This window comes from Manis pentadactyla, chromosome 14 (assembly GCF_030020395.1).
Source record: "Manis pentadactyla isolate mManPen7 chromosome 14, mManPen7.hap1, whole genome shotgun sequence".
In the NCBI taxonomy this organism is placed as follows: Eukaryota; Metazoa; Chordata; class Mammalia; order Pholidota; family Manidae; genus Manis; species Manis pentadactyla.
The window spans coordinates 51,999,324-52,011,446 of NC_080032.1; the positions used below are offsets into that span (position 1 = coordinate 51,999,324).

At 33.4% G+C, this 12,123-nt stretch overlaps 1 protein-coding gene across 7 annotated transcripts in view; it reads left to right on the top strand.

The window, feature by feature from the left end:
• The window catches only part of ANKRD28 (ankyrin repeat domain 28), a 223,431-nt gene that overhangs the window by 139,576 nt on the left and 71,732 nt on the right, over positions 1 to 12,123 (top strand). For all 7 annotated transcript variants that reach the window (XM_036901013.2, XM_036901012.2, XM_036901016.2 and 4 more), the window contains one exon: positions 2,757 to 2,835. In XM_036901013.2, coding sequence (XP_036756908.1) covers positions 2,757 to 2,835 — 79 coding nt within the window. The remainder of the gene's footprint in view (positions 1 to 2,756; positions 2,836 to 12,123) is intronic.

Below are 12,123 nucleotides of genomic sequence, written 5' to 3' on the forward strand. Positions count from 1 at the left end.
TGTGGTTCATTAAGTGATACGAGAATTTAGACACTTAAGAATCAAACTTAGGGCAAAACCTCTACAATATATTTATTGTTTTCCTTAATGTTTCAGTTGTCTTAACTACAAGACAACTCAACAGTCCCTAATTCAAGAGTACTTTTTCTTGGTAGCTTACCTTTTTTTGAATCTTTATATAGTTTTCAACCTAGTGATCATAGAAACAGTTGCTCTTTTCATTCCTATTTCATCAGTTTAAATAATACTTAAATAAATCATGTATTATGATTGCAGGTACAATTGGCACAAACAGTTGTGGTACAAACACATCTTACTCTTGATAAACATACACCCAGTGGTGGGAACGAAAGTGCACTGACGTATTAGCCTAGTCAGAACCAATGTAGCTTTACTCAGGAAACAGAGTATCAATTAACCACGTGAGTCAGGTAAATGAAGGTTGGTTAGGAGCTTCTTGTGTTTCATGTTAGATAACCATTCCCCTGTTCGTGGGCATTTAAACTGTTTACAGCATTGTGCTTCCTGTGATATAAATACACTTACTCATTTTGTTTGCACACAAGTAGGAGTATCTTTATCAAAAAAAAAAATTACTTGAAATGGATTTAGTGTGGAAAAGGGTATAGTCACTTTTTAATTTTAATAAATTTTGCTGAGGGAAATCTTAAGTAGTAAAATAAAATGATAGGTAAAATTTTTCATTTAAAATTAACCAATTTGTTCCCTCTTTTCTCTTCAATTTGATTTGTAGAGAGGAAAAACTGTGTTCATGGGTCATAAAACACATTAATAGGATTCAAGGTATTGAGTCAGAATCCCAGGCATCTCTCACACATAAATGACTCACGTTATGTATGTGCAGTGTGTATGGTTTATGCTGTGTAATAGATATGTTTCTCAATTTGAGTGGGTCTGATCATATTTAAGCACTCTAGGAGAGTTTGCTGTGCTAATGATTAACACCGAAAAGCTTTAAGCTGAGGATCTTTTGATTAAAATGACTAAATTAGGCCTTAGCTTTGAATAAAGCCTGATTCTTGAGTGGTTCTGTGTTAGCTTTTCAACAACCGTTTGTTTAGTATTCAGTTTGCTGGAGTGTATATTGGAATAAAAAACATTGTCTTATGGAAATTAACTGTGGTTAGAGAGAGACGACTGTTAGCTTACTGCCCATTAATAGCCACTATGCCCACCTGCCTTTACTAAAGTACCTGTTACTACTATAAAGACAAAAACAATGTCACAAATGTATTAAAATTATATGATATGTTTGATGAGCCAGTGATAATTATGTTACATACAATCATTATAAGACCTTTTACAGCTAGTATAGTTTTTTGAATTGCCTATAAATATTTTTAACCCCTCTTTTGACTAGCAGTTTTTGTCCTAATTTATTCTCAGTTGTCCATCCTTTCTTTGGGTAATCAGAGTATTGCCAAATCAGAAAGTTATGAAATAAGAGGTTTCAAGCTTTATTCCTTGAAAGCTATAATATAATATGGTAAGAGACCCCAAAATACAATAACTATTTAAATAAATTTATTTATTTTTATAGTCTAGACATTAACGGTCCAGGTTGATGGGACAACTCTGCTCTATAAGATCATTCAGGAGCTTGTTGTTTGACAGTCTTTCAGGATATTGGCCTTCCTCTGCATGGTCAAAGCTGGCCCAGTTTCTCATCTGCCTTAAGCCTATGGGAAGTGGAAAAGTATTAGTCTGGATCTAAGGTGGTTGTCTTTTAAGCTCAAGATGATCTGAAAGTTGTGCCTTTACTTGTGTGCTACTGGTTCACACTAAGTAACAAAACTTCAAGGCATGCTAGTTCTGTATTCTCCTACTGGTGGGAAAATAACCAGCTAAAATTTCATTTGTGGATAAAGGGGAAAGTGGATCATGGAAGGCAACTAACAATCTGTCACAAAATCCTGTGTCAAAAAAAATAGATGCAAATTTCAAAATAAGTATTTCTAAATGAATAGCTTTGTAAGATGTAGCCAAGTCAGCAGCACTCAGTTGTAACTTTAGGTAAGATGTAAATATGGATTTAAAACCCCTGATGTGACTTTACCCTAAGACCTTGCTTCTCAGACTAGAGAACATTGGTATTTGAGTGGAGGAGGTACATGAAGTCATGCATTAGATGTAGCTTCTCTTCCTGGAAGAAAATTTGGAAGACTGTATATTTATTTATTTTTATATTTATAAGATAGAATTATATTTTAGAGCCAAAAACAAAGTTGGCAGGAACTTTAAGACTGTTTTAAGGGATAATTTCAACTCCCAGAGGTATTTTCTCTTTGTCACAATGGGTACTCCTGTGGAAACATTTGAATAGCAAACTTTTCGGTTTGTTATGGTTTGTTTTATTTAATTATGTCAACAATTATAAACTGTAAAATTGTAGAAATATATTAGGGTAGAAAGTACTATGAAGTAAAGGAAATTTGCCTGTGTAAATCAGCAGCATAGGCAGCTTTATTCAAAGGAAGTCTAAAAAGCTATTTCTTTGTCACCTTTAATTTTTATTTTGTTCTTTGTTATACTTTGTACCATTCTTTTAAGGCCAAAATATTTTTTTAACCTTTTCTTTTCCTAGCAGGGAAATACTCTGGTCAATGGTATTTGCAAACTAGACTAGAGCTGTAGAAGTAGTAAGTTGGCAATTAATAGTGGTTTTTCTAAGTTGAAAGTATATTAAAACAAATGTTATATTAAAACTCATGTTCTGCCTTTCCTTCTTATCACAGGACAATGAAAAGAGAACTCCACTGCATGCTGCTGCCTATCTTGGAGATGCAGAAATCATTGAACTGCTTATTTTATCTGGTATGGTAAGCTCTGTACAACGTGAGCACATCATGCATATTTTTGTCATAATTAATATTTATCAAAACTAATTGAATATTCTTTCATATTTGTTTCATAAGCTAAAAATTTATTCATTCCACAAATACTGATGTTACATCTTGTGCCAGGTACTTTTCCATTGCTTACAGTACATTAGAGAACAAAACAAGATAACTGCCCTTGTGGAGTGTATCCTCTAAAAGGGAAAAATAGGCAGTAAATACAGGTAAATTTTGTAATATGTTAGATGGTGATTAGTGCTATTGAAAAATGAAAAAATGAATCAGAAAATAGGGTGGGATGGTCATTAATAAGATAGGGCAGTTTATAGGGTATTCATAGTAGGCCTCACTGATTGCAGAGTCATTAGGAAACAATTACAGTTCTTCCAGGAGGAGGTTATGTGGCTCAGACCAAGTGCAGCAGTGGAGGTGGCAAGAAATGGTATGATGGTGAATATATTTTGAAAGTGATGCCAGAAAGAGTTCTGCCTTTAAGTAGCTCTTAATTTCTTCTAAACTGTTTAAGACTTTATAATTTAAAATAATGGTAGAACTGTTTCTTATAGAACAGCTCCTCTTATGATCAGATTGTCTGCAGTCCTAAAACAGGCAGTCAAACAGAGCTTAGAAATATTTTCGTTGTAGCCAGATTATTGTAAATTATATTTATTGTGAAAGGATGTACATGTTTGAATTGGGCTTCTATTGCCAGATTGCACAGATTTGTGCAATTGGAGAATGTGATAATGGATAATGCAACTGGAGAAATAGTATCTTTCCTTTGGTATTTGGGAGAAGAAGCTCTGCAAGAGATGTTGAATAAGAATTCCATTAAATAGTAGCCTAAATAGAATTTTGCCTTTATAAATACATAAAATTTTTTAAATCTGGTTTTTATAAACCAAATTACATGATCATATAGAATTAAATATAGTTAAATAGGGACCCAGCTAATGTTCTTACATTAGCTTTTTCATGAATCATCCCATCACAAATGTACTTCTTAAAGAGGTCTCTTCCTCTGTGGCTGTTAGCTCACCAGTTTTCAGCTGAAATGTACTAAAGAACTGAGGAGGTTCAAAAGAAGAGTTAAATTTCCTCTTAACTGATGCTGCTACTTAAATAATATGATAGAATAGAGGTTTGCTAATGGAATTTGCTTTTACAAACATTGTCCAAAAAACAAGTTTCTTTTTTTATGCTGAGAAATAGCTATTCTAGGAACAGTACAATTCCAGTTACTTTAATGTCTAGGATTCTGAACTCTGCTGGGATTTTTGGGGGTTTTTTTGTTTTTTTTTTTTGTTTCAACATTTTTTACTTTAACACAGAATTCTGTTCATTTGCTTACATAAAGATTACATAACTCAAGCTGGAGGTTTTTTTCCAATTTTTAATTTTTATCCCTAGGAGAAACTTTTCAAATGCTCAAAGTTTGACTTAATCTCTCTTTTAAAGTAATTACTTGGGTCAAGAATTTTCAGTTATTTATAGAAGGTTGACTTCCTGGTCTTCATAAATATATTCAGGTGAGCCATAGGAATATGATGGTATCTGATGTCAGCTTTGAATTAAGCACTTGAGAGAATGCTTAATTTCATTTGAATAATGCAAAAAATATCATGTATAAAAACCATTGTACATATATAAAAAGTTATTTCAATTTGTCTTTTAAAAATAATTTAACATTATATATTGTATTTTATCAGCTTCATGTGGCAATTGCCCATGTAGCTATTTTTAAAAGGAAAAATAAAGTTCTAAAGTAATTTATTACAGTTCTCAGATTTAAAATTTAAGTTTTTACATTGGCCTCAAACTACACATTACCTCCCTGCTCCAAATTCCTTCTGCCTTCAGTTTTTACTACTCTCCCTTTTGTACACGCTGCTCTAATGCCACTGGCCTCCTTACATCGCTGGGTCATTGAACTGCTCTCCTTAGCCCCAAACTCCCTTTCCTCAGATAACCACATTACTTTCTCCCTTAACTTTTTCATGTCCCTGATAGCTGCCACCACCACCATCATCATTTCCCACTCCTCTGTGTTATCTTTCTTCCTAGTACTTACTGTTACCTGAAATCCTTTTTTTATTTACTTGTTTCCTGATATTTTCTCCCTACTACAGTGTAAACTCCAAGAAAGCAAGGATTTAGTCTGCCTTACTCCCTAACATATTTATTCCCAATGCCTAGAACCATGTTGAACATATAATAAGCATTTAGTGAATACTTCTTGGATGAATGTATGATCATAGCAATATAAGTACAAAGTCTATCTCCTTTTTGTAAACTTGTTAACACATTTTGGTCTCTGTTTCCCAGATCTTTAGTGGATATAAGAATGGGAAAGGTGGGAATGGGGTAGGAGTGTGGAGTCAAAGGGGGATCAGGTAAGTAGAAAAGGAAAGAAGGCAAATGACTTGTTTCCTATGGATGCAACTCAAGAGCTTCCTTAGTTTTTGTTTCTCTTAGGACTATCGACTGGTCTCTAAGAAAAATAAAATAAAAACTTTCTTGTATTTGGAGTAAAATGAGCTGAAATGAAATCCAGGGCTAAATTTCTACTAAATTAGAACCTCGTTTTCTACTTACAAGTGAAAAAAATTAACCAGCCTCTCTGTTTCTTTAAGAGTCACTGTGAATAGTCTAAAAAAGTACAAGCTCTGTGGCCAGAAATATTTGGGTGTAAATCCTGGCCCCACTTGTTAGTACCTCTGTGATCTTTGGGAAATATTTACTCTCTCAGCCTTGACATCTTATTCTGAAAAGTGGGAATCATAAATTTATAGGCTTGAGGAAACAAATGAGATGATACAGTTAAGATGCCTAGAAAAGCACCTGGTACATAATAGATATTCAGAATTTGGGTTATTATTAAAGAGCCCTTCTCTCTTCAACTTCATTTGATCCTGCCAAGTAAATGAATTCCTGATATCAGGAATTAACTAACTTAACAGGATTTTTAAGATATACCATCTTAAAAACCATCCCCTCCCCATTTTGAAACCCTCTCACATTCTGATAGGATAAACTGGAGTGACTTTATGAGAAAAAAAAAATGGAAAAAAGTTTATTTCCACAATCTAGAAAGATGGAAGTTGAAACAAAATAGACTCTGTATACTCTTTATAGATGGAGAAAATATATTCTTATTCAACAAATTCTAGACTCAAAAAATCACCTTTAAAGCTGTACACAAGTGTTACAATGAACAGGCCCCCAGTAGCTGAGCAGATAATGAGGGCTTGTAATAATTTGTGGATAACAGAGCTCTAACAAATAAGAAAATAAGGAGTAATCAAGAATGTGTTTCTAACTTTTAAAGTTGATTGCTGTAAGGATGACTATCATGGCTTTTTATAAAAATATCCTTTTATGTGATTGAGAAAGACTGAAACTTGAATCAGAAGGGATTTCAGTTTGGTGAACTATGGCATTTACTGTAATTTTATGTAGGAAATAGCTTATGGTGACGTTTATAAAAAGAGCAATTTAAAAAATACCTCTTCAAAATTGGGGATCAACAGAGGTAAGGCTTAGAACCTCACCCCCCCCTGTTTTGAGAGAAATCTTCTGCATCCGTGGATGTTTTGTTGCCCTTGTCTAGCTTGGATTAATACTTAGTCTATAGGCATGGACCTAATCATCTACATTTGCCCTCTTACAGCACTAAATTATGTTTTCTACCTTTATCTTGCATCTACCTACCACTTCAGCATTTTATTAAAAAAATAAAAATAAGGGAGAAATGTGGGATCACATATAAATCAAGTATAAAAATCAAATGAATAATCATATCTGACTTAATTGTTTGTAGTTCATGATGCGTGATCAAAACCAAAAGTTTCTGTGATATGACTGCCCTTGCACTGTTCACTATGTAAGAACTTATTCACTATGTGAGAACTTGTTCACCATGTAAGAACTTGTTCGTTACGCTTCAGAAGATTGGAGACTGTTGAGAATTAGGCTTGGGGTTGATTAATGATTGTGCATTGAGTCCCCTATACAGAATTTTATTGTTGTTAACAACCATTTGATCAGTAAATATGAGAGATACCCTCTCAAAAAAAAAATACCTCTTCATTATTCATATTACACCAATTTAAAATTCCCATTAACTCTTTGAAAGTTGATTACAATTTTGTAGAGGATATAGTAATTTTAGAAGTCAACTAGTATAAGCTATCGAATTCCAAGTATTAGAAATTCACTTCCAGAATAGCAAGCCAATACAAAACTAACTATATTCAAATTTTAGTTAAAAATTTTCAACAATGGAAATATGATCCAGACAGAAAATTCATAAGGAAACACTGGACTTGAACTATACTTTAGAGCAGATGGACTCAACAGACATACACATAACATTCCATCCAACTGCAGCAGAAAACACATTCTTCTCTAGCACATATGGAACAGTCTTCAGGATAGGTCATGTTAGGCCACAAAACAATCTTTATCAATCAAGATTGAGTCATATCAAGCATCTTTTCTGACCACAATATTCTGAAAGTAGGCATCAATTATTCAAGAATAAAGTGGAAAATTCACAAATAGATGTGTACTGAACAACCAGTGGGTCAAAGAAGAAAGCAAAAGAGAAAGCAAAAAATATCTTGAGACACAAAAATGGAAATACAATATACCAAAACTTAGGGGATGCAGCAAAAGCAAGTCTAAGAGGGAAGTTTATAGCAAAATGCCTATGTTAAAAAAAAAAGAAAAGAGGTTAAATAAACAACCTGACTTTACCTCAAGGAACTAGAAAAAGAACAAAACTAAACCCAAAGTTAGTAGAAGGGAGGATGTAACAGACCAGAGCAGAAATAAATAAAAAGTCAATAGAAAGATCAAGGAAACTAAGAGCTTGTTTTCTGAAAAGATAAACAAAATAGACAAACTTAGCTAAGCTTACCAGCAAAAAGGGAGTTGAAGTAATATCAGAAATGGAAGAAGAGACATTATAACTAGTATCACAGAAATACAAAAGATCAAACAGACAACTATAAACAATTTAATGCAAACAAATTGGGCAGTCTAGAAGAAACGGACTAATTCCTAGAATCATAGAACCTACCAAGACTGAATCATGAAGAAACAGAAAAATCTGAACATACCAATTACCAGTAAGAAGATCGAATCTGTAAATCAAAAACCTCCCAACAAAGAAAAGTCCAGGACAGATGGGTTTACTGGTGAATTCTACCAAAGTTTAAAAAAATAATAATACCAATTCTCAAACTCTTTAAAAAAATAGAAGAAGAAGGAACACTTCCACATTTTTTTTAATGAGGCCAGCATTGCCCTGATAACAAAGCCAAACAAGAATGATACAAGACCAGTATTTCTGATGAACATAAGATACAGAAATCCTCAAATCCTCAACAGAATAGTAGCAGACCAAATTCAACAGTATATTAAATAAAAACATCATACACCATGGTCAAATGGAATTTATTCCAAGGGTACAGGAATGGTTCAGCATGTGCAAATCACTATATGTGTGATACAGTACATTAACAAAATGAAGGATAAAAATCATATGTAACAAATTCAACATTCATTCATGATAAAAACTCACAACAAAGTACATAGAGAGAGAACATAGACATACCTCAGCATAATGCCATATATGACAAGCCCACAGCTAACATGATAACTCAGGTAAAAATCTGAAAGCTTTTCATTTAAAATCAGGAGCAAGACTAGGATGCCCACTCTCATCACCTTTATTCAACATAGTTCTGGAAGTCCTATCCAGATAATTAGGCAAGAAAAAGTCATTCAAATTCAAAAAAAAGAGGTAAAACTCTATTTGTGGATAACTTGAAATTACATGTAAAACCCTAAAGACTCCATCAAAAAACTATTAGAACTGACAAGTTCAGTAAAGTTGTTAAGAAACAGTTCCATTTACAGTTGCATCAAAAAGAGTATAAAATACCTAGGGATAAATATAACCAAGTAGGTGAAAGATCTGTACACTGAAAACCATAAGATATTAATGAAAAGTTAAAGATGACACAAGTAAGTGAAAGATACTCCATGCTCATGGGTTGGAAGAATTAATATTATTTAAATGTCCATACTACCCAGAGCAATCTGCTCATTCAGTGCAATCACTATCAAAACTCCATTGGCATATTTCTTAGAAGTAGAAAAAAAATTCTAAAATGTGTATGCAACCACAAAGGCCCTGAAAACCTGTCTTGAGAAAGAACAGCAAAGGTACAAGTATTGCACTTTCTGATTTCAAACTGTGCTACAAAGCTATAGTAATCAAAACAGTATAGTATTAGAATTAAAAACAGACATGTAGATCAATGGAACAAAAAGAAAGCCCAGAAATAAACCCATATATTTTCAGTCAATTAATTTACTACAAAGGAGCCAAAAATATAGTGGGGAAAAGACAGGCTCTTTAGTAAATGGTGCTCAGAAAACTGGACAGTCACATGCAAAAATAAATGAAACTGGACTGCTATCTTACACCATACACAAAAATCAACTCAAAATGCATTAAAGATCTGAACTTAAGACCTAAAACCATAAAATTCCTGGAAGAAAACAGGGTAAGGTCCTTGACAGCAATGATTTTTTTGGAGTTAGCACCAAAAGCAGAAATAACAAGTGAGACTCCTCAAAGACTCTTCTGCACAGCAAAGGAAGCCAACAAAATGAAAAGGCAACCTTACAGAATGAAAATATTTGTCAATCATACATGTGATAAGGGGTTGATATCCAAGATATATAAAGAACTCATACAACTCAATAGCAAAAGCAAACAATCTTAGTAAAAACTGGTCAGAGGAACTCAGTATGACATTTTTACAAAAAGGATATACATATGGCAAATGGGTACGTGAAAAGATGCTCAACTTCACTAATCATCAGGGAAATACATGAAAAGGGAAACCACAATGAGATATCACTTCACGCTTGTTAGAATGGCTAACACACAATGAGATATCACTTCACACTTGTTAGAATGGCTGTCATGAAAAAGACAAGAGATGATAAGTATTGGTGAGGATGTGGAGAAAAGGGAACTCTTATACACTGCTCTTGGGAGTATAAATTGGTACAGCCACCATGAAAAGCAGTATGGAGGTTTCCTCAAACAAATTAAAAGTGAAACTACCATATGATCCAATAATTCTACTTCTGGATGTGTATCCAAAGGAAACAAAATCACTCTAAGAAATGGCTGCCCTCCCATGTTCATGGCATTACTCACAATAGCCAAGACTTGGAAACAACCTAAATGTCTTGTCAACAGATGGATAAAGAAATGGTATACACATCCAATGGAATATTATCCAGCCATAAGCAGAAAGGAAATTCTGCTATATGCAACAACATGGATGGACCTTAAGAGCAGTATGCTAAGTGAAGTAAGTCAGACAAAGAAAGACAAATAATGCATGATCTCACTCATATGTGGAGTCTAAAAAAAAGCTGAACTCATATAAACAGAACAAACTGGTGGTTGCTAGAGGTGGGGAGTTGGGGGTAAGGGAAATGGGTAAAAGATTACAAACTTGAGGTTACAAGAAAAATACCTTCTGGGGATGTAAGGGACAGCATGGTGACTATAGTTAACAATATTGGATATTTGACAGTTATTAAGAGAATAGATGTTTGAAGTTCTCATCACAAAAAAAAATGCTTTTCACTGTGTGAGGTGATGGATATCAATTTAACTGTGATAATCATTTTGTAATATGTACATGTCAAATCATTGTGTTGTACACCTTAAACTAGTAGAATGTTATGTCAGTTATATCTCCAAAAGACTTGGGGGAAAAGAATAAATATCATTCAGAACAGTAGCCTTCAAACAGTGTATGTAGATGCAAAGGCTCTGTCATGGTGCTTCAGGGGTTCCACTTAAATTTGTTTTGAATGCCATGGTTGCTAAGGCCCAAGTTAGGCAGTTATTTCTGTACCCCTGATTTCAAATTCTGCATCCATCAAAACAGCCTTATAATCATATTGAATGAATTTTTAATAAGTTTAGTTAAAAATTAGAATTAAAACTAGGTTTTGACCTGATCAATTCCCCAGATAAAGAACAGAGTTAAATACATGGAGAGAAAAGTAGCAACAAAATTAGGCTAATTTATTCCTAGTTAGTAACAAAAACCATTAGTATAGAAAAGTTTAGGGTAGATTGCTCTTGCCCTTCATGTTAATTACCACTGACATGTTATAACAGTAATTACATTAACTTTAATTCATGTAATCTTTAAAAAATTAAGCATTGTGAAATAATCACCATTTATTTAGCTCTTGTACTATATGAAAGTAGTGATAAGCTTCAATAAGGATAAATTAAATACTGTAACTTAATATTAAAAACCACTTTAGTATCCATGACATTATTTGTTCCTAGAATATTTCTCTAAAATGAAAATGAAGAATATAAAAAGGTGAGATCATTCTGAAGAGCTATGTACTCCCATGTTAACGTTTCAGTTTTGATGTTTTCCTATGATGAGATATTAGGAAATAATGTTCTCTTAATTTGTTTTACTCTTGTGTTTTCATTGTCAAGAATTATAACTTTATGTTCTATTTTGTAATCATAATTTTCATTGTTTTCACATGCATATCCTGTCCTTATCCATAGCTTCTGTATTCCCAAGTTTTCTATTTTGATGTATCTCTTAGTCGAATAGACATCATCATCAAGTTGCTCTTATTTTTGTATTTTCAGTAAGAGATGGATATCATATTTCCTGGTATCTTATTTATTTGGAACTGTTGCTTTTTTTAAAATTTAACTGAAGGGAAGATTGACTAGTATAAAATTCTTCATTCATGCTTTTCCCCTCAACTGTATTAAAGATGTCATTTCAGTATCTCAACATGCATGGAGGGTCTTGGATCAAGTCATTCTCTTGTTGCCGTTTCCATTCCCCATATCACCCTCCACCACCATGGTCACTTCTCTTCTCCTGGATCCCTGTGGGATTCAGTTCTTCATCCCTGAAATTCACTGCTAACTTCCCTAGGCTTACTCTGTTGATTATTTTTGCTGGGACATAATGGGAATATGCATTTTTAGTTCAAAGATTTGGATTTTTATTGCATTTTATATCTTCCATTAAATCTTTGAATATTTAATTTCCATGTATTTTTCTACCAGTATATTTTTCTGTGTTCCTACTAAGTTGATCTGGTTTGTCTTTGATTGTAATTTTGTCTCTCCCATTAGTTTAGGCTATTTCCTTATACCTGCCTTTCACTGATTCAG